This window comes from Filicampus tigris, chromosome 19 (assembly GCF_054856515.1).
Source record: "Filicampus tigris isolate MCC_2025a chromosome 19, RoL_Ftig_1.0, whole genome shotgun sequence".
Lineage (NCBI taxonomy): Eukaryota > Metazoa > Chordata > Actinopteri > Syngnathiformes > Syngnathidae > Filicampus > Filicampus tigris.
Genome location: NC_141235.1, coordinates 7,224,121 through 7,251,122, shown reverse-complemented (window position 1 = coordinate 7,251,122; position 27,002 = coordinate 7,224,121). Strand labels below are relative to the sequence as shown.

General features: G+C 41.4%; 1 protein-coding gene and 3 non-coding genes across 4 annotated transcripts; all 4 read right to left on the bottom strand.

Moving 5' to 3' along the window:
- Window positions 1-1,658: 1,658 nt before the first annotated feature.
- Window positions 1,659-20,522, bottom strand: cox10 (cytochrome c oxidase assembly factor heme A:farnesyltransferase COX10). Its single transcript, XM_086017556.1, has 7 exons — window positions 20,379-20,522; window positions 18,769-18,911; window positions 17,399-17,723; window positions 17,198-17,322; window positions 3,877-3,947; window positions 2,465-2,697; window positions 1,659-2,350 (listed from the first exon to the last, which is right to left on the bottom strand). The coding sequence occupies exons 1-7, from the start codon at window positions 20,407-20,409 to the stop codon at window positions 1,950-1,952; spliced, it is 1,329 nt and encodes a 442-aa protein (XP_085873682.1). The 5' UTR covers window positions 20,410-20,522; the 3' UTR covers window positions 1,659-1,949.
- A 1,890-nt stretch (window positions 20,523-22,412) lies between these two features.
- On the bottom strand, window positions 22,413-22,485 carry trnar-ccu (transfer RNA arginine (anticodon CCU)). The gene has a single exon. It is a non-coding gene; the product is annotated as a tRNA-Arg (tRNA).
- A 707-nt stretch (window positions 22,486-23,192) lies between these two features.
- Window positions 23,193-23,265, bottom strand: trnar-ccu (transfer RNA arginine (anticodon CCU)). Its single transcript has one exon. It is a non-coding gene; the product is annotated as a tRNA-Arg (tRNA).
- An 86-nt stretch (window positions 23,266-23,351) lies between these two features.
- On the bottom strand, window positions 23,352-23,424 carry trnar-ccu (transfer RNA arginine (anticodon CCU)). Its single transcript has one exon. It is a non-coding gene; the product is annotated as a tRNA-Arg (tRNA).
- Between the last annotated feature and the right edge of the window lie 3,578 nt (window positions 23,425-27,002).

Sequence of the window (27,002 nt, the reverse complement as noted above, 5' to 3'; positions counted from 1 at the left end):
TAACAATTTACCAAAGAGACAAACTGACAGTTTTTTCAATTAAATTCTTTAAAAAAAAGGCATTTAGTCACCTCAGTATGACCATTCAATAAGATAATTTTTAAAAACATAATTGTCTCTTAAAAAAAGACAAAAAGGAACGGCGGTCATCTTCCCAACATTTGCTGCAAAATGATGACAAAAATGCCAATCTGACTGTCCTGCTCAATCCTGTGCTGACAGTTTATTTGTATTTCATTGTTGGGGGTAAACCAGGACTACAATATTACGTTTTATTGTGATATATTAGTGGTATTGAATGATTCCTGGTTTCTCCACAGGATGCCGACATTCCCGTATTATTTACCTTCCAGTTAGCATGCAGCTAATAAAAGCTGAGCTATAAGTGTTGAGTTCCACATATGAAAAAAGGCAAATAAGTGTTTTAGGCCGAGCTGGTTGACATCGGATCCCCGAGCTGTTTTTCCGTCTTCTTGTTCTTCGGATGAAACAGCTGGCCCGCTCAATCCCCTTTCACCCTCTTGGATAAAACTCCAGATCCGCTTGGGCACTTTACGAGGACGCCGCAGCTCGGGCGGCCTTGGACAAAATCCCTCGGACCACCCCTCGCATGCCCCCCACTTCCCTTCACCATGTCGCAACCTTTTATGGCGGCAGGATGGGCAACGACAGCGATGTAACCAAACACCAAAAAGTCGGCCTGAAGGGGCGTAAAAGGGGCGCTCGTGTTGACCAACAGGTGCCGCCGCCTGGGTAGTATTGTTAAATTAGAATGATTAAAAATTCAGCCACTTGGGTGGATGCTTTAAGGAAGAACTTTTTTTTTGCTTTTATATATTTTTTTTCAAATGTGATGTCTTTGGAGATTTTAATAATCTATTTTGCATCCTTCCTCTTCAAGACATAAGTAATCTACATTGTGGTTTCAAACAATCGACAAAATTAATGATGTTACCGTGGACACCCTGATCAAATACATTATTAATCTAGTTTTACACATTTGGCTTACATTTTTAATGAACAATCAGTTACATGCCCTTGTCTCTTAAAAACACGATTAATCTCCATTTGAGGACAGAACCTTAATTTGAATCTTGTTCAACCGCCGTCGGGTATTTGTTGAGGCCATATGTTCGCAGACTGAAGCATTTAGTGAAGATATGGACTGCAAGGTTAGCTTCTCGTGCAGGCTGTTTGCTGGTTACTAGTGATTAAAATGTAGCATTTTCTTGTACTCTCGAGACTGAAGCTATGATTTGGATCTCGCGTGACCAGTGTTGTGCATTTGAGCCCATCTGTTGAAGCACTGAGTAAATATGCGAACTGCTGTTTGCCTTTTAAGATAGTCTTTTCAATAACTTCTTTTGACCAAAGTGACTATTTGGATCTTAAACCACCCGTGTCGAGCATTTGAGTCCATCTGTTTGGAGAAACAAAAAAAAAGCACTGAGTGACAGTGTAGACTGCTTCGTCAGCTTCTTGTGCTTGCCACTAGCTAGTCACTTATGATTAAAAGGCAGTGGTTTCTTTTTGTTTTTTGAACAAAGAACTATGACTCGGATCGTGTTCGATAGTGCAGTAGCTCTGCCACCTTCTTGTGCTAGCTGCCGGCTAAACAGCCGCCATATGCTTGCCACTTGTAATCAAAAGGTAGAGTGTTTCATGTTCAACAGTGGAGTAGTTTTATTGTTTTCATATGGTCATTTTAGACCGATTAAGGTCATATGACAGTTGATCATGATTAAACGTAAATAAAACATTTCCTGTACAGTTAAAGGTTTCAAGATGGCCTACCTTTGATGAGGGTTGACTTGGGTTTGACACCCCCGCCTATCATGAGAGGTAGTGCTGGGAAACTCTTATAAATAATTACATATTTACAGTGGAAACACTGAGGTCTTTAAAAGTTCTTTTGGGTAGAAATGATGAGTTTGTCACATACAATTGTGTTAGCTTGTGGTAGCGGGGTCGTCGTCATCGCGCGCTTTCTTGCATGTGAGCGCGAGTAGCAGCAGCATGGGCAGGTGCCACAGGCTGCAGAAGAACAGCTTGCGAGCGCTGGCGCGGTCGGCCCTACGGTAAAATCGGAAGGCGAGAAAGGTGATGTACACGTTGATGGGCAGTGACACTAGTGGAAAGGTCCACGTGGTGACGCCCAATGCGGGCGCGGCGGCGGCGAGGCCCGCAAGGGCCGCGCTATGCCGCAGGGCCACGCGCCGGCACATTGACGGGTGCGTGACCGACATCATGCGGTAGCCGCCCCGCGAGTAGTCCTCTCTCAGGTTCCAGCTGAGAGCGTTGAAGTGTGGGAACTGCCAGCTATACAGGAAGCCGCCCAGCAGCAGCGCGCCTGCAGAGAGGAAGAGTCGGGGCTTAGTGTGTGACCACATGCTGCCAACTATTCCTGCTCCTGTTCATTATTTTGCTACGGACGTGGCAACATTCCCAAACTGTTGGTGGGTACCTGGGTCCAGGCAGCCCGTGGCAGCTGTCCAGCCCATGACAGGGGGTATGGCGCCCACCACGGAACCTGCCCACGTGTTGGCGATGGTGAGCCTCTTGAGTGGCGTGTAGCAACACGTGTAGAGGAAAATGTTGAGGGCGCCCAGGAAGCCCGTCAGAGGGTTGACGGCATAGGTCAGCAGCGCCACGCCGGGTACGCCACAAGCTAACGCAAAAGTGACGGCATGGAGAGGGCTGAAGATGACGATGAAAATGGAGAAAAAGAGGAGCGTCAGGTGAGTCAGTATACGCACACACACACACACGAGAGAGTAAGCAAGAGCCTCTCCAAACAGGAGGCTTAAAAGAAGCTCATCTGATCAGTGTTTTAGGCCGGAAACATCGACAAAATGCCCAAGATCAAAACCAGAAGGTAGAAAAAAGCCTTTAAAACAGATGAGGGCTTCCACATTCTCCTCTTCGTCTACTTCACTCATATTGAAAGCAGCTTCACGTTTGCCGCTAGATGTTCCATAAATTAGAGAGTTCCGATTCACATCTTGACCAAACTGAGGCGCCTTTTTCTACAAAATTGGCTTTTTTTTTTTTTTTTTCTGGGTGGCGGATGCATTGATGTAATTAGGGGTGTTTTATGTGGCCTGAGTGGGCGGGTGGGCAAGGGGGCTGTGGATCAGTGAGATTCAAGGAAGGGATGTTGCGTCACAGGGCCTGAGGTGGCTTTGATGATGATGTCAGGTGGGTAACGTAAAAAAAAAAAAACACAAAATTTGGATTTTCTTAGTAGCCTGGGAGCCACTGAGAATCCTGACGTGACACTGTTCATCCTTTTCACATGGTGGTGCCAGTGCTGGTTTGGAGCTAAAGGCAAAATCAGCTCTTTGATTTTTTTTTTTTTTTTTTTTAAACAAAAACACCGCTTCTTGTGAGCCAAGAGGGATCTTTGCTATATACAGACCGAAGAACCCTTGTTAATTTTGTCTGTAGCGCTGAACCAAATCAAGTGGGACCGGTTCATCAGTGTGAAAAGAGTACCACTTGTTCCCCTTTCACACTGGGTTCAGAAGTAAAGCTAAAATAAGCACTGGCTCTTTTTTTTTGACTACAAAAGTACCCATTTGTAAACCCTTTCACACTGAGCGGTTGACAATGCTGGTTCGGAACTAGAGCCAAAATTGGGATTGGATCTTTGATCTCTTAGTTCGGTGACAGTAGTTGCTATCGGCTCAATGGGAAAGGAGCAAAAGTGGTTCAGAGCCAGAGGCAAAATCCTTTGTTTTCCTTTTTGGATTGAGTTCGGAACTAATGCCAAAATTAGCACCGGTTCTTTAATCTTTTACTGCAAAGCTGCATAAATAATTAGCTATGCAAGGGGAGAGGAAAAAAACAGCAGTCAACCAAAGCAGAGGCCTGTACCTGATCTGTCCTCGGACTAGTGGACGGTTCTTGGTTCGGTTCATGTTGGAGTCAAAAGGCACCTCAAAGTACTACAGAGACAAACACAAAGCGGATAATTGCATGAGACACACCAACACAACACGAGAGTGTGTGTGTATATAGTATACGCACATGGTGCAAGTGGTACAACTCTCCTCCTAAAACAGCAGTAAGCGACTGTCACTTAGGTTGAGATAGTCCAGCCTTAACCGGCCTCTTTAGCAACATTTATTTACATTCAAGCGACATGTCTTCAAGTGTTATTTTTAGTGCTGATAACCTCCGGAAGGGAGGACATGAAAGGTCAAGCTGTGAATTTGTGGAGTTGACTGTTTAAGAGTTTCCCATTTTACGGCAAGTCGTCAAACGTTGCAAAGTTGGCCGCAATCGGACAAAATTTATAGGATGGGTTTATCCTTGAAATGTCCAAATTGGTTTGAAATAGTAGTTATCTGTTTTATGGCGAGACATCAAACTGTGCCACCATACCACGGCTACAACAAAAAATCCCTCAGAATTTAGCATTCTGTGGCCCATGTGTTTACTCTTCAGTATGTATCTCTAAGCCGAGTTCATCTTTGGAGTACCAAATGCTGATCCATCAAAATGACCAAAATCTTTGATCCATAGACTTCCTGTGTCATAACAGACCAAGTTTCCGTTTTTTTTTTTAGGGTCTTCTCATGTACGCGCGCCCACCGAATTTCACACGGCTAAATGAAACTGGCTTCAGGGTCTACATTTTTAAAACGTGGCATCAGGCTGCTTACTGCTCACCCTCCACTCAAGTCTAAATGGCCTCAAGGTGGTAGGTGGAGGCTGTTGGGTGGGAGGTGATGCTGAGGGTGTGTGTGAGTGTTGTGGGATACAACTCTGTGGAAAAACTACTTGTACACCCGTTTTATGGTCCGCTCTGGAGAACGCTTTAAAGTGCTCCCACGAGATCGGCAATGTGTGACTAAAACGCAAACACATGGGGTGCTTAAATACAGGAACTAGCTATTGTGCGCGTATGTGTGTGTGTGTTTGCTTTCCTCATAACGGCCAAGGACTAATGAAGAAAACAGATCAAGCGAGTGTGAATATCTAAGTTAAAAAAAAACAACAACAAAAAAAACCCCGCGACTCCTTTGTTAAAAGCCGCTGCCTAAATGAGGAAGCAGACATTTTATTTACAGTGATATAGATCAGGCAGTGCACCTTCCAACGACCATTCGCCGAAGTTCGGAATGCGGGAGAACCACTACTTATTGCGGAAATAGCGGGGGCACTAAAATACATCACGCGCCCACAATGGTGGTGCTTTTAATGTTCCGTTCCGATCGCACAGCTGCGTACGCGGCCGTGGGACTTGGAGGTCGGGCGGAGGTGTTAATTCTATTTCCTGGGTCAGGAAATGCGTCGGGAGAGAAGCGTCGGAGCAGAGCGGCGCTGAAACAGGCCTCACGCAGGACAGCCGCCAACTTGATGTCCGGTGGACGAAAGCATCGACCCGCCCACCAATCGTATTATTGCGACGTTAAAAACAACAACATCGATGTGTTTGGAATATGAGCAATAAACCACAGAGGGAATGTGAATTGTAGTCAAACGTTCTGGGCTGCAATAGTTCACAAATACTAGAGTGCAGGAGCTGTGTGTTATTGATTAATTTGACTTCATTTGTCAGGACGTCCACTTTTTGAGCTGCTTTCATAGTTCAAATCACATTGCCGCTGATGTGCACTGCTTGCACTAACAATATGGTTGTGAAAAGAGTGGAGCAAGATTACAAAATCAGTCAGTCGCCAAGTCCTAAGTTGTTCACGTCAGCCAACTTAACACACTATATTGACCATTGGGACTCACTTCTAAATTGTTTATCGAAAATGTGTACGGAGAAAATTGCTTGAAGGCTCTCTGCAAGACAGGTGTCAAATTTGATAACAAATCGGACAAAATCTCTAGGAACAAACTCGGAAGGATCTCTGGTAAAAAGGATTCTAAAATGGTAGCTTTAAAATAAAATGGCTGGCTTGCTGTGCGTCTTTTCAGCGCTCTTGAGGGTAAACATGAAAAAATGCTTCATCCAACACAGGTGTCAAATTTGACAAAAATCAGACAATATCTCTGGAAAAAGTTGATCTTTGAAGGACGCCAGGAAAAATAAGAATTGAAAAAGTCGCTTCAAACGAGAATGGTAGGATGTGCGTCTTTCTGGGCATGGCTGCTTGAGAGTTTTGTCTCCTAACCACCAGTTCAATCGTGCTGGGCTGAAACAGCGTCACAGCTAGCAGAAATTGATCAACTCAATGCAACACAGATGTAATGCTGTTCTCAGAAAAAAAATGATTAACCCGACCTCAGTAATAGTCAAGTGAGTCACAGGAAAACAAAATCTTGTGTGCGTCAATGCAAATAAAGCACCCATGTGATGATCATAAACATAGCAAAAATTTTGATTGAGGATGCCAAAGAAAAGTGTTTATGGTCTCTCGATTGAAAACGATCAATAGGAAGAGAATGTCCAAGTCCGTCCACCATCTTTGCTGTCCTTGCCAGTATTTGTCCACTTTTGCTGTTTTATTTAGTCTTAGCCAACCAAGCCCATCTGGTTTGCATCAGCCAGCCGCCCAGCCCACTTTCATTGTTTCCGCCCGACACCCCATGTGTGTTACACTGTTACTGTGACAGCGCTGGAATATTTGCTCCATTTGCGTGTTGGCAATTTCAATTTCGGCGATTAACTTTGAGATTTATTACTTACAAATGATTTGGGAACAATTTATTAACCCAGAAACTGCTAGAAAAAGACTTTGCTGTGGCAGTATCTTTCCGCATACGTACACTTGTATGCACACTTTACTGTAAAACAAGCCATCAAAACAGTGACGTAAGCAAAAAAGCTGGAGTGGACTCTGTTCTTTTAAACGCACAACCGAACACGTACTCCACAAGTGTAATGACAATTACGTCGCAGACGAGGACAGAAACCAGGCGACGCGGGGAAGTTAAAAGAAGATCTGAAGATCCTTTGAGCTATTACAGCTGAACGTGATCCAAGACCATGCAAGCAGACGTCCATTGATAACAGACTGCGTGACAGCCTCTTCCTACACACACGTGACACTAAAGCTTTGAAGATAGGAAGGATGTTCCAGAAAATTCCGCAATCCGGAATGGGAAAACTTAACAGTCAACGATGAATTGTGACACTTTGAGAAATTCAATGTGAGCGATTGTGTGGTGATGTCAAAATGTCAAAGAAATTGTAAAACTAGTTGATTAGATGATTACATCACCTTTAAAAACGAATTTAATGATGAGTGAAAAAAACTTGTTGCAAAAAGAAATCTTTTAAAACTTGTTTGGTATCAGGAGAAATAAAGCAAATCCCACAGGGAAAAATGATTCATTTATTTGGAATAATGCATTTGTCACTTGCCTCTATTATAACTGAAGGGGAAAACAGATTCGAATATGGGACTCTGAACTCATTCACTGCCAATGACACATTTATTTCCCAATAACCCAGACATTCAATCTCAAGTATGTATTTATATATATACGCCATTTTGTTCCAGGGCAAGAGCGCTTTTATCATTTCCAAAACAAAATGGCTGCCTTTTGTGCGAGTTGCCTTTTTTTTTGTTGACACACAATAGTATGCGTCAATGACGCAATGACAAACATTGACCAAAGTTTATTGTGGTGTTTGTTTGTTCTTTTTAAAACAAACTTCTTTTCCAAAGTATTTTAACTATTAAACTGCCTCCGTTAAAAGTCGGCGTGCGTGCACAAGAAAACAGACACACAGCTGAGCAGCTGGAAGGCTTTGGCTCCCAGGAACGTCCGCCGGTCCAAACACGGCATTCTTTTTGACTCGTTTGAAGCAAGCGCAGGTGTTCGAAGCCCAGAGTAAACAAAACAATGGGATAGCGTCGACGCGTGTCAGGACATCACCTGTTTGATGGGCCAAATCTACTGGAGAAAAGCGGCGCCGCTCTCAAAGGGCCCCTCGTTCAAGGCTTCGCCTGCGAGCCGGCCCTCTGATCGGCCGCTCCACAAACAAGCACCAGAGAGATTTGCTCAGATTAAACTCTCGTCACAAGTCGCTTCAATGGTTCTGGCGGGCGAGAAGGCGATGAAACTAAACAGACACTCAACGCAAACAGCAGAGAACAAAGTTGCATGGAGGTGATTTTGAAAGGGCACTGCTGCTCGAATGAAAAGGTTTGGAGATCAAACAGGTCTGCACATTTACTGTAGGAGAGGTTTTGGATAAATTAAATTTAAGATCGATGAGCAGGCCCATACAACCTTATCCACGACAAATTGTCAAAATGATGATTGAAATGACGCAATGCTAGGTTAAAAAAAAATCTTCGCAATTCCCTAGTTTGAGCTCAGGGAGCAACTAAGAGGTCATTTGGACTGTCTGGTGATATTAACATTGGGAAAACCAAGAGTGATCTTAATTTGTGGCGAAGAGAAATTGCATAAAATATAAAAGTGGAATGCAGTATACTGTCCACAGGCTTCCAACTAACAGCAACTGCTGTCGCACCTAATGAACTGGTGCTGCTCATTAATTTAGAATATCGTAGATAAGTTCAGTATATCAGTGAAGTCATATAATATAGATTCATTAAATAGAAAGAAACATCGTTTTCATAGTTTAATTTCGGTATTAAAAATAGTTTTAACAGTTTATTGTTTTTTTTTCTTGGGGAAGGAATTTTGGATTGTCATGATCAGTAAGCTATAACCATGAAAATTTGTTAAAGCAACACTGTGAAGTTTTTGTTGATTACGGACGGCGGCGCCATGTGGGTTAAAGCGGTAGTTGACAAAAGTCAACCACATTTCTCATGCGCGCCGGCGTATAGTCTCGTGAAATCCCGAGCTCTCGCTGGCCTGCAAATTGGACTGAATTACATTTCTATTTCCAGTGGCAGTGTGAAAGATGAATAGCGATGAGGTAATGAATCTAATTTTGTTCAATTTTGTTTTTTTTGTGGCTTCTGCCATGACACCAGTAATAGCGCGTAGACGTTTGAATCGACTTCCGTCCTAATAGCGAAAGGAGGAAGTGAGTATGCTGTAAAGCAATTCATGACATTTGTATTTTTTGGTGTGCCAGGGTTGCTCCTATCCTCCCCAAAGTTGCTTAGGGCCAGTAAAAACGATTCAGGGCATGACAAAAGTCCCATTCAACTACTTGTAAGTCAATGTTTCATCAAAAGAGTTGTGAAAAAAATGTTATTAAGGTTGAATTCTTGCCCAGTGCTGCTTTAAATCATTAACTATTTAACTGAAACTCTGGATGTTAAAAAACATCTATATGATATGAGGTTGACTTTTCCAATCCAAAGACATTGAATTTACTAAGATGCACCTGTATACATAAGCTGCTTTGTGACTGTAACATCGAAACGTTGACAGCCACTCAAAACAGACTCTACAATATCATTGGATAATGCGCTATATCTGACCTCACAAAGACATTTTTTGCGACTGCTACCCTTGTGCCAAGCGTGTGACGCCCGTGTCGTTCGTTGCCATCCCTACAGAGTGGAAATGTAGCCTCGACAAGAATACTTTTTGACAGACATCTGACAGATCATTTCGAGTTGCCGCCGGGAAACTAAATGCTCGCCGTACCCCTGGCGGACACGCTGAAGAGAGACAGACTTCGCACCATCTCCTTGCAGCAGATGCATTAAACAAAAAACTCATGAATAAATCATTATGTCTGTAGACGTTCTAGTGCTGTACAAAAAGAATTCCACAGGTGGAATTTCCTTAAGCGTCACCATTTTTCTAAGCAGAAATTAAGACTGCCTGTGCCTGTTGAGCGGCACCACCCCTGGCCGTCCTCCGTTAACCAGTTTAAAGCAGATTTCTGATCATAGCTATCTGCATTCCCTTACCCTGTCTTGTTCATATCGACAAGGAGCTGTCCGTGAGGCCTTTAGTGCTTGTACTCCTCTCCGATATCCGTACAAAGAGATGCAGCTGCATACAGAACATCTAAACACTCAGCTGCACCCCGAGACAGTTGAGAGCCTTTCATACTTCACGTCACATACACCTGCATAGTTATCAGCAAGGTTTATTTCTATTAAACACACATTCTTCAACCGTGTGATCTGACGCATTGGTGATACGGTACGGGTCCAAAAGTCACCCTAATCGCGCACGCCCTTGTTAGCCATGCTGAGACCAGAGAACTCAGAAAGGCGAAGGAATTTTCTCCTCTGGCATGGCGCACATGTTTGGACTGGAGTGAAAAAGCAAGCGCATCAGCAGCAACAACTTTTGAATTTGCGATGCCAAACCACGTTCCACAAATCCAGCCCAATAGTCAAAATCACGAGACCGCCAAAGGATTGAGGTGAATAATTTTTTTTTAAGGGTGCCGTTTGCATTTTGACAGAATATAGAAAGTTATGATTTGAGATCTGTCATGGCCATAATCTCTCTGCTGCATTAAATGAAACATGGTCGTTTCCAACAGTTCACGCTTATATTTGGATTAAGTTGTGTTCTGCTATTTAGCATCTTCCATTCCTGCTTTCACCCAGAAATGTTGACTTCGTGCTCGCAGCAATACCCCAACGGTCATGTGAAAAATCTGGGTGGACAAATTTTTCCAAAGGAAGCAATAAAATGGATATTCTGCAGTCAAGTTTGCATATCATGCACGAACAAGAACTATTCTTAGTCCAACCGAAATGACAAAAGCAATGATAAGACATGCTCAGTACGCCTAACAAACTGCGACATAATTTATTCCCCGCGGTCGTCAACATAACACAAAAATAGAAGTTCTATTATTTTAAGCCTCACGCCAAAAACTTTTTTTACGTGATTGACTGGCTATAAAACAAAGCTTCCCTTGATCAAATGATAGAAAAAGACTAATGTTCTAATTTTAGCCTATTGTTTTTCTACAAAATCCCCATCGTGCTGGTTGTATTTTCACCAGTTAAGCAAGCAATCCTCAGCAGGGTTGGCATTAATTGCCTGTATCTAACACGAGGAGATTCAAGCACGTCACTGTGTCCTGTACTCTTGCGGTTAATCGAGAGTGCGCCAGCTGAACCGCTGCCAAGCCCTTTATGCCAATCGAAGCGTCGCAGTCGCTAACGGCGGCGGTCAGGAGGTCGGAGAAGCTGCCTGGGCCCATAGCAACTGTGTCATATTTTGAGGGATTTTATTGGCTTGATCCGACGGGTGCGTTCGGAAAAAAAACGTTATTGTCCCGATACAATAGGGCGAGGACAAAAAAGCGGTCTCTATATCTTGGTATATCGTAGACAACCAATTGCTTTTAACCAAAGCCATACCACAGCAGTCAGTTGAAGAGCCACTATTACAGTTGAAGGGGCTTCTCCTGCCCACTCAAGCACTAATTACAGGGCAACATTGAAGAGATAATGGGTGCACGCAAGCAGGAAAAGACGTATCAAGCGTGTGGAAGACCGCAACGTACAGTAAGATCTCAGTACAAACACACACAGTGGAACTATATCATCCTCAGAATCTGGGTAAGCTACACAAAGAAAGCGTTCCACACCCTTCTGTGTGTGGACACACGTGCACACACACTGGTTTTGCAATGCGATTATAGCTGAGTGGGAGTACAATGAATGGCAGCCTCTACTAGAATGTGTTAAAAGCACTGATGTGCATGGCGGTGGAGGCATGTAGGCAGGCAGGTAACCCTTGAATTGTATCCAAAGGGGTTAAAAAAAAAAAAAAAAAGTTAAAAAAAGCCCTCTAAAGATGTCAGGTTATTTTCGCACAGGAGACGAGGTGAAAACTCATGCATATGTTTTTGCATATGTAAACAGAGAACAAGGGCTAATTGTATAAATGGAGCGTGGCGAACAAACAGACGTGGCGACTTGGGCGCAGCGCACTTTGATTTCCTGAAGAGAAACGCTTGAAATGAGCGTGCGCTGTTGTCTCGCGGGCATCGCTTGCACTAGCGGGTCTACTTTTGTCAATTATTCACACCTTTTAGCGCCGCTGCTTCCCTTCAAAAAGTGCGGGGCCAAAGTTGAAATTCAACTGTACGCAAATTGCACACACACACCAAAAAAAATAATAATAAATCAAGATGACCTAAATATCAGCACTGCATAAAATTCATGCTTTATCTTCTGTGAAATCACAATTGCAAAAATCAGCATAATTTCCGCAAGCACATAAAAAATAGATTTGTCTAATAGATTTGCTTATGCTGGTGCCTTTGCCATATTACCCAATTTTGATTGAGTGAGTAGCTAGCATAGGCGACTAACCGGACTTGTCTTTTTTGTTCAATCATCAAACATTTGGTATGGTCAGGTTTTCTGCTCTATGTCGAGTTGCTAGATTTTGCCATCATGGGTTACCGAAGACCAATGGCCAAAACGCGCTTTGCAATTTATCATCGCTCATCAGTCTGGTATGTGTGGTTCAAATTATAGTCATCTACTATTGGCAAGGCATAGGGACCAAGCCCTGCCGTGAATGATTGGGAAAAATAATTATGAAAATGAAAATGAAAATTGTGATTTGGCATTTCTTTGTTTTAGTCTAATATTGTTGTTAGTTTATATACTAATGTATATATTGAATGTTTTAACTTCACCATTGGTATTACTTTTTTGTTTGCTCTTGATCCTAGGGTAGCGTTTATGGAATGGGTTGTGCGGAGAAATGTTTATTGATGAGATGTGCGTTTGTTGTCTTTATATAATTGAAAATCTGTTTGAGTTTGGAAAAAAAATACTTCATTGACACCAATGACTACCCCACCTTCCTATTTAGATTTTGACAGTATCTTGTGGCATTTTAGAAAGAGCACAAAGGGTAACGTATTCAGAAAAAAAAAAAAAACGCAAATTGCAGTCTTTGTGAATGAACCGCAAATGTGCTGGGAATTACTGTACAGACAGTCTCTCTAGAGGTTCATCTTTGAAAGACACCTGGAAATGGCTGCTTCAACATACGTTTTTTTTTCTACTCATGATGACATTTTGAAGCAAGAAAATACAGCAAAATGGTGAATAATCTGGCCTAATTATGACGCAAAAGCAAAGCATTTTTCTTTCACTAAGAACGTAAAACTTCAAAACAACCTTCGAGGACTACACCATGCCATCTAAAAACGCTCACACAAGCAGTAAAATATGACGACAATCCGTCAAAGTTGTCAAACGTCACCTTCATTCTTTCATTACCCGCTGAAAACGAAGCAAAGACAACAAACGCATCACGACGCGTTCCGCTTTCTTTCTGGACATTTACTCAGCTGTTGCCAAAAACAGCGGCAGAGGTGCAGAAAGGTTCACCGATGTCAGGCGCCGTTCATCTGGGCGGTTCCCCCTTCTGGCTCAAGTCTGACTTGTGTCGGCATTTCAGGCGAGAGGCCCGTAATCACAGTGTTTTGTCCTCAGCTAAAAGGCCAATCACAGAGGCGGGATGCAGGGCCGCCAACTGTCCGTAAAGCTTTTCAGTGGAAGGCAATCACGTGAGCTTGCAGCGAACCATCTTGACAGGAACTAATAACACGTTGAGGTCATCCTCAGTGACATAACCTTTAAGGATTATTTGTGTAAAAACTAAGGCCTAAACACTAACACCGGCATGTACGAGACCTACATTACAAACAAAATTCCAATATTTGTTCCATGAAATTATATTACATGTGTTCCCAAAAGTAAATTCTCTTCATTTCACAGCATTTCTGTGATGTGGATGTCATTGTTTTATTTATTTTTTGTCAAATCAGATTTAAGACTCCATGTCCTGCCGTGTCGATCTAATCTGCCTTGGATCTTCAAAAAAGTATTGTTGGTATTTAGAAATCTAGTTTAACGCATCAAGAATGGTCGTCAGGATGTTGTGCACTGACAACCACATCAAAGGACATCTCGATGAAAAATAACTAAACTGCGACTAGTTAAATGGTTTAACTCATTAACATCTTGCCCATGTGGTCCAATTAGCAGTGCTCTTGCTCCTATGGTAATGCGGCTAACCTTTTCCCCTCGCTGTGAGCGCTTATCATACGAATGTTTTTTTGTTTTTTTTTGGTCTTTATCAGAGCATAGCATCTGTCTGCCATCTGAGGCTGCGGGAGATTTGTACAGTTCAAATGGACACAAGACAAAAAGGCTTTAAATAAATTAAGCCTAAAACAAGGCGGCCTCGTTAAAGATTCATCCGTGATGGGCGGGAGACCGTCGAGGAGTCCTCTTTGCACGGCAATTAGAACTAAATAAAAGGACTCTCCATGTGTCCTCGATGAAGCCGCAAGCATCAAAGGCGCTCGAGTCAAAGATCAACGCGCTCTTTTGTTTTAGCTGAGCTCGAGGAAAATGACATCTTAAGCGCGGCATCTGCGCAAGGGTGCAAACGCCTTGTCAGCCATTTGGCGACTGCGTCACATGTTCTTGACCTTTTAAGCTTTAAAAAAAAATATATCCCCTCCTAACGCATTGGAAAAATAACCTTAATCCATAAGAAAAGATGGCCACCGCTGCAAGCGACACCATACAACGATGGGGTTATTACATTCTGAGAAATTGTATGAAACCAGTGATTGACTGCCCGTCGCTTTGTTGGTACCAAAAGAAGACGCAACAGTTTCCGCTTGCCACTGCGACACTCTTTTACAGTAACAATGCCATTGGCGACAATGGTGCTTGCTTTCAAAAGGAAATGGTGTCATTACGTGACGATCACAAAGTAGTGAACGATAATACGAGCAGTCATTGTCGTGCATTGTTAAACGCACCTCAACATCGGGTACACTTATACAATACACATGAGATCCTTAAAAAAAGAAATCTGCCTTTAAAAAAAATCCGCTGAGTTTTAGTAGTTAATATGTATAATATTTTGACTACCTGCAGAGGAGCTCAATAACAGATGAGAATATATCGAAATCTTTAAGAAATTCTGCTATGAAGGATAGTTAAAACACCCTGACAACTGCTCTAATGAAAGGACCTTCCTATCAAGACGAGGGCCCAGCCCAAAATGCAGACAAGCAGGAGGGTAAATAATGCATGCTTGAACAGGACACAATTTAGAGTGGCCAGGCAGGGGGGGCTTGCGGGGGCTCGCTCGTGCGTGCCAGCCTCGCGACGGGAGACGACGCGCAGACACAAAAGAAAACAGGAAAACAGAAAAGACAAGACTTGCCCGCTCCAACGCGCACCAAAGCAAACATGGCGAGGCCGACTCGGTATGGAATTATGCTGCGGGGTGCCCTTACATGTACCCCCACCCCCACCACGAGGGTCTATTAGACACTGGCTGGAAACTCTGCTCTAACTCAATTATCCAATTAGTTCACGTAGTGGCCAGACTGCAAGGTGACGACGGCCGGAAAACCTTCAGCGGCCAAGCGCACGGTGTGGGGCCTCCATACCAGAGCTGTGAGATTCTTTTCACCCAGGAAAACAGAGAAGTTCTGCAGCCACGACAAAACATTACAGATGGATTCCTGATAGTTGCAATGTTTGTCCTTAAAAAAAGGAACGAAAAAATATCCACTTTTTTAACGCCTGCCAAAAACAATAAACATTTTTTTAAATATTTATAATTTTTTTTTTTTTTTTTTTTTTTTTTTTTAAATCATTGCTCCTGGAAATAATTAGTACTCTACTCACCCCAACTTTATTTATATAGCACCTGCATGACCACACATAATCTTTCAAAAACGAACACGCCCGCATATTATGTGATGTTACCCAAGTGTTCTTGTTGTTCCTGGGTTATTTTTTATTATTACTTTACATTTCTTATAATTGTATCATTTTTGTATTTGTCCTGGAAATATTTAGACACATTTTTCAATTATTTATATTCCTCACTTTGCTGAAAACCATTTTTTCCTCATTAATTTCATAATGTACATTTTTCTTCTAATTGGAACATTATTTTCACTGTTTAAGACTTTTTAAAGATTCGCAGACACTTAGCAAAAAACAAGCCTCACATTAACATTTCTTTACTTAAGACATGACGACAACTTGAAAGCCGACAAAAAAAAAACCTTTGAAAAGAACAAAACAAAAGGTGGGCAAACTTGTTGGGACTGCTGTGTCAAAGCAGTAATTAGTACAGATCAAGAGGTGCTGAGATCACTTATTACACAAACACTTTGAAAATCACATTCCAATGTACGCCGTCAACACAGCAGCAGCGGAAGGCGGCTTCGTTGTTAGGATTCTACAAAACTCTCTTTTGATCTTTCTATACATAAGTACATTGGAAAATTCTGTGGCCTAGACCAATTTCCCGAAAAAATTAAGCCTCTAAATCACACAAAACTTCAAATCAGCGGTCTGTACTCCGGAAACCTTTTTTTTCTTTGCGACACGGAGCGGTTCCACATAAAGACATATTTTAACAGACTGGTATAAAAGCAAATAAAAACAAATGATTAAATATACAACTTACCATTACGCTGCATGTAGTTGTGGTAATCAGTAGGAGCCGTGCACTTGTTTCGTTCCAAATAGTTGGTCTTGGGGTAATCTTTTTTTTCTTTCCCAAAAACTCAAAAGGCTTGTCTATTAATGCTGTGTGTGTATGCTCTCTTTGCCAAAGCCATTTTAATGGCTTCATTGTGTCATTTGCGAACTTGTCATGACATAACGCAGAGAGCGGATGTTGATGTTGCCAGTAGCATTATGCTTGTCTCAAAGATTAAGGCATGCAAGTCCAAGTGCACACAGACCTGTACAGTGGAACTGCGAAGGGTTCATTAAACCAATGATTTCTTTAATCAGTATGCAGTACTGACATAAATGTGGCAAGCTTAGCGCTAACACATAACACTCGTCATGAAAAGAACTTGCCACTCATCTTATTTTCCAAACAGAGTCCAGACTACAGAGAGGTATGTGATTGGGTGATAATGTATCACATCAGTTGTCCTGTTGCAGTTTTAAATGAATGAGTTTAAACTGTGGGGTAGGACTGATAGAAAAACGTGCAGCTGGATGTTAAGACGTCAGTAATGGCAAGTTGATACTATAAACAGAGTTCTGTGTGAACGAAACATGTGCCATGTTCATGAAAATGTGTGTTTTTTGATCAAAACATGTATTAAAATAAAACACATTCGCATCAAAGGTGCAAGATTTGAGTGCACATATTAAAACATTGTCACTTGTGGAACTGTGAGTATGGACACGTCAACAAAACACTAATATTTTTGTGGAGGGAAAACATTTTGAAATATTATTTTAAGGCCCAGTCCTATTTGTATGATATGTACAATAGGCTTGTTGCATTCATACAAGCTCACCTGGTTAATGGAATTGGCGGCGCTGGATGCGAGTCCTGTCCCCAGACATGTTGCCAAGAAGATGGCAGGATCAAAGGGCACCGGCGCCATGGCATAACCAGCTGCCGCCGTCGTGACCACAAGTGCTGAAACGCGCAGCAAGTTGGCATCGCACACGGTGAACATTTATTTCCGAGTGATTGGCCGTCCGCACGTTCTTACCCGTGAGTTTGATTTTGGCGAGTCGGGCATAGACGTCGGGAAGGTCGGCCGCTTCCACTTTCAGCTGCTTCCACTGTCGGTCCAGACGTGCCTCTCGTGCCTCATCCGTCTCCAGCTGTACGTGCGGCGCCTCGTCCGACGTCGTCACGGTGTTGGATGTTTCCTGAGCCATCTCCGAGGTGGATACCTCCACCGCCGCGGGCTCGATGGTCGGGATTCTCTGGACCTGCCGCTCATCGCCGTCGTTGTCGTCCACGTCGGCATGCACTGCCGACTGCTTGGGGACGGCACGCTGCTGAAGCTCACCCAGGTTCTTTGACACATACTGACGGAAAACAAAAAAAGTACAAATACGACAAACTGTATGTGATGTACACCACATATACACAAAACAAAACATTAACTGAAACATAAAATAATCCATTCACAAATAACCAGACAAAAATCTACTCCTCTAATCCAAAATACATAACAGTTGCCTTCAAAATGCCCATTTTCAAGCAGAAGGATTTTATTCCCTCTGGATGCACGTGACATTTAAAATGTTAACAATATTAATTAATATACATTCAAAATTGAATAAATAAAAGAAAATAAACCACTTAAATGTCAACATATAAATAGAGAGAAGAACAATGACTGAGCTGAGCATTGATGAGCTGAAGAACTAAAGCAATACAAACCCTTCTTAAAGAACAGGAAATAAAAAAAGAATATACAAATAATTGATTATAAAAAACTAAAAGAAAAATAAAAGCTGTGATAAATTCGAGACCAAGACTCATTAAATCTAAATAAAATGTAGTTAAAAACTATTCAAAAACAATAAAGTAGTAATTTATGAATTAAAGTTGAGACAAAACGTGAGTGATACGAGGCTTAGTTAAATAAAATAATACATTAAAACAATACAAATGTGTATAAATAGATTACATTAAAACAAAATAAATATAACATAATAACAAACATTATAGTAAGTTAAGATAAAATGTGAGAAGTCAAGGGGGACAAAGCCAAGTTTAATCAAAAATGATTATAAAATATATAATTAAAAACAAAACACATATATGGTATAAGAGAAATAATGGAAAAATACTACCGGTAATTTATTAAAAGTAAAAGGTGAGTTAAAAGTGAAGAGTAAAAAAACTAAATCGGAATAAAATACAATCATAAAATACAAAAATGCTGAGAGGAGGTAAAGAGATCTTATTTAAGTTGAGAAAACAAAATAAAATAATAAATGCTTTTAATTACTATAAGAAAAAACAAGTAATGTAAAATAAGCCTTGTTTAAAAGAAAGCATATTTTTAAAATACATAAAAATATGCATCCAAAAAGGAATGGTTGAGCCTCATGAAAAAGTTACCTGGCGTTTGAGGAAGTTGAGGTGCTGATAGGTCATCCAGTGCGACGGATCTCTCCTGTGCAGTAGAACGAGGCCGCGGGCTGTCTGTTTGCATCGGGGACCACATCCCACCAGTTTCTGCTTTATGCTTACACCAAACAAACCTACAGGACAAAAAACAGCACAATCCATATACTAAGGATGAGAGAATTCAGCAATAAAATCATTTAATTTCATTTGTAAGGGCGATCTTTTTAAAACCATTATTTTTTTGGATTGCATAATGCGTCTCCTCACTGCCGGGCTTACGTTAACAACTTAGCTGCAAGCAGAGAAGAGCTAGTTTACAAAATCACAGTCACTGTTGACAATTCAGCGATTTGGTCCGCATATTTAGCAACTTTTCCAACCGCGTGAAGAAAATGCTACCGGTACTTTAATTCCTGGTAAGTAACTGACAAGATGAGTGGAATCATTTTCACATTGATTGGTTGATGACAAGAAAGAAGCCCGGTGGAACGCAATCACAGTTAATCATTCTAGGAATAGCCAGAAGACATGGTGCCCATTTATACATTGCAAAAGCAGTGATTTTGCCATATTTTCTAAACTTTTGCCCCGTGGTATGTGATTTCAAGTCACACACATTTTGCCAAGGTCACCTTGCTTCACCTGTACGACACCAAATGAGAGACCACTGAAGAGCTGGATGGGGTACAGTGTTAGTGTTATTACTCTTCAATATATGCAAGTTGTGAAACATTTAAAAAGGGAAAATATGAATTCATTCTGGGTCATGTTTATGTTTTTTTTTTAACAAAATATATTTTTTTCAAGAGGGAAAACTTTCACATTATCCGCAAGGAAAAAAAAAAGTATTTCCATTATTTATGAGTATGTTGATGCAAGTCAATAGAAAAGAGAAAATGAAATAAAGCAAAGCAAAGAAGGAAAAAAAACTCATCAATTATGTCGTTATCTCATTTTTCAATAAACAAAGGGGGGAAATAACTTAATGTAACTGGCATCACAAAATAAACACGTTCACTATTATCCCACGTCTGCCAATAATTCATAGTGGTAGTAGCTCATTTGTTAAGACTTGGGGTTTGTAACTGAAGGCTCAAGGTTTAAAAGTCGCACTGTCGTGTCTGCTTCCAGGCTGAACCCAACCACCCAGCTCAAGAAGTGCAGCGCTGTTTGTTTTCACTCTGACATCTCTCCTTGCATGCCTATATGTGTGCGTGTGTGATGTTTCTCTGTTTGGTGTGCAACAGATATATACAAGCAGAGCGTGAGTTGAAAATCCCTTGAGTGCTATCCATCACAAGTTAGCTGGAAAACGCCAACGTTAGCTTACTTTGCGCTACTTCCCATTCACAAAAAGCAATAAAACCCTATCACTGTTACAGATCAGCCCCTTCTTAATAAATATAAGTCACTGCAGAAGCAGACGACCTCATTAGAAAGGTCAAGTCACACACTAGCAAAACATTCTTCATGGGTAACCTATTCTAGCTTAGCTACCTAGCTAGCTTCTTCGTGCTCGTTCTTTTAAAGCGTACGCGAGTTTAGAATGGCAACAACAACAGCAGCATGCAACCGTGCAGACCGCGTTCGAGAGCCGTTACCTGATAGCCGACTACATTGCGTCTTATACATGTTCTTGGTGAGAAAGAGCCGGCTTCCTTATTGGTCTCCTTCACATGCAGTGATCCGCCATTTTGACCTCAGCATGTAGCGGTGGCAACTATTTCCGGGGCACAACACGTCACATGACCAACAAAAATATATAATAATGCTAATAATAATAATGCTAATAATAATAATAATAATAATAATAATAAACATAATAATAATCTAAAACATACAAATAACTTGAAATTCAACATTATTTTGTTTCTTACAAATAAATTTAACCAATAAAATTTAATTTACGAATAAAATCGTTGTGAAGCCCTCACTTGATGTACATTTCGTATATGTTCACAATCACTCCTGCTGGGGGAAAACAAAAAGTGCAATTTTTATTACCTTTTGTCCATGAGGTGGATGTCAACAACAAATGGGTGCCAAGAATTGGAACATTTTTAACAATGGAAAGTTTGTGAGGTCATTCACCCTATGATGCCTTTTACATTGATCTAACCTCTCGGTGGTGGTCTCAGTTTGGCTTCTCTCTACCCCACCACACATTTTTTTGTACTTTCACTGCTTCTAGGAAGAAAAATATGGCTGTAAACATCCACACAAAAGAACCACGTCACAATTGGCGAGTGGAGGTATGGTTTGTCAAATAAAAACAGGTTGAGTTTTCATTATGGTTTATTTCTGGCAAAAAATGGAACATTTCATAAAGCAGATTAAGAATACAGTACCCAAGGTATTCTGACTAACACACAAACTAATCTCACACTTGTACATAACTAACAATGAGAGCCTGCACTTGTGATCACAAACTTGTAATCTTTAGCATGCTGTTTCCCCAAGTCACCAGAGAATAGTTTCTGATTACATGTATAAATTATCTACACTCTGAAGTTAAGAGCCTTGTGGTCTACGGACGAAGCGAGTCGGGCTGTGCAAGAATGGGGAACACACTAATGCAAAACTGGTTGTCAATCCTGGGTTTGAAAGCATAACCAAATATTGAAACTCCAATTTCAATCTTAGGCCTGGTTTGAAAGTCTAATTTGAAACCCTAACTCTGGCTTCAAACCTTATATTTAAACAATAAACCTGTCTGCAAACCCAAACATGAATCCCTAATTTTGGATTGAAAACCTACACCATTTGAAACCCGAACTCAGGCTTTTGAAACTCTACCTTGCAAGCCTAATACAGGCTTGGAACACTACTTTGCAACCCTACCTCTGGTTATAAACCCTATTTTTAAACCCTAAACCTGTCTGAAAACCCCAATTTGTAAACCTAACTTTTAATCCTTAGCCATGAATTGAAAATTTATTTTAATCCTAGACCGTGTCTTGAAACCCAACTTTGAAATGCTAACCCTTGTTTGAAACTCTAATTTGAAAACAAAATTTGAAACTCACATGCTCTGCATTCATACATTTCCCCTTCACACTTGACTCAATCTCAGCAGAATTTGCATTGGTCAAAACACTGAGTACCTGTAATGAGATCTCCCTCCCCACCACCATAAATAAAATGGAATAACAGAGACTCCCCCTGCCCGTGTCTGTCATTGCCCTATTTTACCCAGCCTGATTTACAAGCGGTCCCACAGGCTTGCAGTGCCATCTCTAATCCCAGAAGAACAAGCGTCGGATTGGCGGCGGAGTAGGAAGCAGACAGTGCTGCATAGCTCGAGCAGAAACAGATGCGCCGGCGCTGTCCTGTTTGTAATTGATTTTCAAGGGCGACGCTCTTGTTGTCTAACGAGCCTCTGGCTGGCGCCCTGTTGCTAGTCAAGCACAGGGCTTGTGAGTGGCTGCAAACACGTGAAGTGGCCCAGCCCTCAAGTGAAGAAGAAATATCCTCTTACTGTCTTCTTCAAGACATGTGTCCACCATATGCAACTGATGCTGTCTACTTGGACACATCCTATTCTTCCAGCAGTAGTATTAAGGCTAATTTATAGTGCTGGCATGAAACCATAATTTAATGAATTCTAAACGTACCGAACACAAAGGAAAGGACAACACCCCAGATGGGACTCGAACCCACAATCACTGGCTTAGGAGGCCAGTGCCTTATCCATTAGGCCACTGGGGCACAAGAAACTCAGCAACTTTTACAAAAATCCAATACCAGTGGCATCAGGGAATTATACCAAACAACAAGGTAAAGACAAGACCCCAGAATCCCTGGTTTAGCAGGCCAGTGCTTTAGGAGGCCAGTGCCTTATCCATTAGGCCACTGGGGCACAAGGTACCCAGCAACATTTTACAACATTTTACATTAGGCCACTGGGGCACAAGAAACAGCAACTTTTACAAAAATCCAATACCAGTGGCATCAGGGAATTATACCAAACAACAACAAAAGGACAAGACCCCAGAATCCCTGGTTTAGCAGGCCAGTGCCTTGTCCATTAGGCCACTAGGAACCCAGCAACATTTTACAGAAATCCAATACCAGTGGCATAAGGGAATTCTAAACACCAAACAACAAGGTAAGGACAAGACCCCAGGATCCCTGGTTTAGCAGGTCAGTGCTTTAGGAGGCCAGTGCCTTATCCATTAGGCCACTGGGGCACAAGGTACCCAACAACATTTTACAGAAATCCAATACCAGTGGCATGAGTTTAAGGGAAGGACAACACCCCAGATGGGACTTGAACCCCCAATGCTTGATCTAAGAGTGGAATTCCTTCTCCACTAGGCCACTTGGTGAACAAGAAACCTAACAACATTTTGGAGAAATCCAATACAAGTGGTATTAATGAATTCTAAACGTACTGAACAAAATGGGAAGGACAACACCCCAGATGGGACTCGAACCCACAATCCCTGGCTTAGGAGGCCAGTGCCTTATCCATTAGGCCACTGGGGCACAAGGTACCCAGCAACATTTTACAGAAATCCAATACCAGTGGCATTAGGGAATTTTAAATGTACCGAACACAAGGGAAAGGACGACACCCCAGATGGGACTCGAACCCACAATCCCTGGCTTAGGAGGCCAGTGCCTTATCCATTAGGCCACTGGGGCACAAGGTACCCAGCAACATTTTACAGAAATCCAATACCAGTGGCATTAGGGAATTCTAAACACCAAACAACAAGGTAAGGACAAGACCCCAGAATCCCTGGTTTAGCAGGTCAGTGCCTTATCCATTAGGCCACTGGGGCACAAGGAGCACAGCAACATTTTACAAAACTACAATACTAGTGGCATTAGGGAATTAACGTACCGAACAAAAAGGAAAGAACAACACCACAGATGGGACTCGAACCCACAATCCCTGATTTAGCAAGGCAGTTCCGTCTCCACTAGGCCACAAGGAACCCAACAATGCGTTGCAGGAATGCTTGACTTGAATCCACAATCCCTGATTTAGGAGAGCAGTGCATTCTGCACTAGGCCATAAGGAACCCAACAACACTTTAGAGAAATCCAATACCAGTGGCATTAGGGAATTCTAAAAGTACCAAACAGAAAGACAGACTCGAACTGACAATCCCTGATTTAGGAGGGCAGTGCCTTCTCCATTAGGCCACAAACGGTAAATAAAAGCTGATATAGATCCTGTGAACACAGTCCACATGAATATTTTGGAGAATGAAGCCTCAGCTGCCAGGCTGACGTCAAGCCCCTCTCGATGGACAGCAGGTATTCTCAGGCCCCTGACGTTCACCAGTGTTTATGTGCTATCTCTGGGGCTAAGCTTCTAATTGGTCACGGCTCATCCATCAGATGGGGAAGCCCCCTTTCATGGCCTCATGCAAGCACGGGACATGAGTGGGCCTCGTGGAGTGGACTGATAAAAGGCCAGAAAGTCTGCTTTGAGACAAGAGGTAAGTTTGTCTGTGGTCTTTGGCTTGTGGGTTTACACACAGTGCCTTGGTTTGCTGTGTCATTAACAAAAGTTTGTACGCTCAAAAGGACCACATGTAATTCCCAGCAGCCACTGGTAATAACTCATGTCACCCCTGTTGTAAATCTACCGAGTGTGGCAGCGGTAGCTTTCCACCTAGGTGAGAGTAAATAGGCCTCGCTCAGTTTCACTTGCGTACCTCTCGTAAATTCTGTGTTGGCTTTGCGGGATCGCTTCCTTCCCAGGAGAGGCGGCACTAAAACCCTAACCCAGGCTTGCAACCCTCATTTGAAACCCTATTTTTCGACAGAAACCTAGGATTTAATTTTCTAATTTGCAACCCTTCACACCAAACTTGAAAACCTGGACCTTCCTTGAAAACCCAACTAGGAACTTGGCTGGCCGATTTAACCAGCCAATATAATTTTTTTTAAATTGGCCCATTTTTTTAAAAAGACATTAACACATTAAAACATAAAGCAAAGATAATGAAAATTATTCAAATATTGCCCCATTAAAAAAAAGATACGCCAAACTGGCCCCAAAAAATATATATCATCTGCTCCTAAATTTTCCTGTCTGTTGCAAAGTTACACCAATCCAAAAAGTCAAATTATTACTAAGAAGAAAACATATACTGTCTTAATCAAATATTCTGCCTGCAAGTCACATTGTTGTTGTTGTAAGCATTAAGTGACCAACATCTTTTTAATTTTATTCACTGTTTTCTTTTTTTTTTTTTTTAATAATCGCACGACTAATAAATTGTTGGAATTTAGTCTGCCAAATATCAGAATCATATGTCAGATATAATCATCAAATCATATATAATCATCAAAATCCATATTGGTCAGGCCCTTCTAGAACCCCTAACTTGCAGCCATAAGATTCTTTTGAAAGCTTAATTTGAAATTGTACTGTAATCTGAAACCCTAAACCTTACTTGAAAACCTAACTAGAAACCCTAACTTGCAACATTAACCCTGGTTTGAAAGCCTAAAGTGAAATTTTAATTTGAAACTCGAACCCAGGCTTGAAACCTAAATTGAAACCCTAACCATGGCTTGGAAACGTAATTTGAAACCCTACTTTTAAAAAAAATCTTGAAACCTTTACGAGCAAACCTAATTCTTGAATCCTAATCCTTGAAAAATTAAACTGAAACTATAATTGTGAATGCCCACTGTGGCTTGAAACTCTAATTTTAAAGCCTACCCAAGCTAGGCTTGAAACACTAACTTACAACCTGAACTGCGCCTTCTACACTGATTTGAAACTAATTTCTTGAAACCCTGACTGGAACACTAACGTCAAACATTCAACTGACACTTGAAACTAACTTGAAACCTTAACCCCAAATTGAGGGTAGTCGACTGTAATCACAAGGAGTCAATCTGCAAAATGGACTGTGGCTTCCACCTGATTTACTAAAATGATGTCTGCCTTGGAGGCAATTTATTTTTACTTTTTTTTTTTTTTTTTTACCATCTTTGTAACCCAATCGATCAATTACAAAGTATTTGGCCATCTGAAATATTTATGCAGAGACTAGAGATTCAAGTGAAAATCTGCAACGGATCAAGTTCAGCAAGTTGTGTCCGTCAAAAGGGCAAAAGAAATCCCAGTCCAGGCCCGGTGAATCATTGATTGCAAAAGCAGACATTAAGAGACAATTCCTAGTGAAGACTCTTCCCTCCACTCTGTCGGACGTTTATGGCTTCACCGGAGGAATAATGTCCCATTGACCTAATCATAACCCATAACCTAATCCGGCTGTGTACTTCTCAACCTGCTATAAATCCACTTTACATTGCCGGGAATCTGCGTCTCCATCTAAATTGAACCCAATTGACTTTTAAACTTTAGGAATGGCACGAAAACCGCATCATAAAACCTCTTGAAATATTCTTACTCGCTGATGTTTTAACTGAAGAAGCATGTTTCTTTTTTGCGCAATTCCTTTTCTTCTCTACCATCCTTACGAAGGCCTTTTAGAGTGATCACTCTGCCATACAAAGCGTCTGGAAGCTCAACTATTTTGGGCTTTTTATATCCCTTTCTGTGTTTAAATGCTGGAAGATGTTTCCCTCACTTCACTGCCAAGCTCCGCCCAAATGCATGGACAAAAACTCAAATTTCTCATGATTTAGCATCGCTGTCTGTCTAGTATGTTGGTTCCCAACCTTATGTGAACCAAGTAGCATATTTTATAACAGGAGAATGTCAGCGCACACCACCAAACAAAAAAGCCTAAAAAAAATATACAGTACTTGTATAATAACAGAGACACAGGTTCATTCTTGTGACATTCAGTTTGTCCCAAAGCACAGTAATTAAAAGTAAAAAAATATATATATATTTCATTACATTTTCTTTTATTATGCTGATTTTAGAGTTATGTGCTTGGTCAGGAAACAAAATTAAAATTTGCAAGTCAAGATACCATGGTATATTGTATATGGTTTATTTGTTACCAATCAGTTTGAATCTCTCAGGTGTGTCCATATGAAGAACCCTTCGAAATGGCCAAAATGGCCCTAAAATTTCTACTTCAAACCAAAATGACAGAATTCCAGTGTGCTTTGGGGTATGGGTCCTTGAGACTTTTTTGTAGAGCTACACATGGTAGAAAAGTCTATTAAATATCATAGTAGTAAATTAAACTGGCTTTGGGGACTGAATTTTGATTGGATTCCAAGGTTCCTTGCACTCCAGGGATAGATACAAACCATTTTATCTTTGAAGCTGCAAT

What these genes read in the sequence shown, in the direction of transcription:
- cox10 (XM_086017556.1), bottom strand. Translation starts at nt 20,409, where the DNA reads ATGTATAAGACGCAATGTAGTCGGCTATCAG. An exon ending in CGCCAAAATCAAACTCACGG is followed by an intron (nt 17,323 to 17,398) that starts GTAAGAACGTGC and finishes TGCGCGTTTCAG; the next exon opens with CACTTGTGGTCACGACGGCG. An exon ending in CTAGTCCGAGGACAGATCAG is followed by an intron (nt 2,698 to 3,876) that starts GTACAGGCCTCT and finishes CGTCATCTTCAG; the next exon opens with CCCTCTCCATGCCGTCACTT.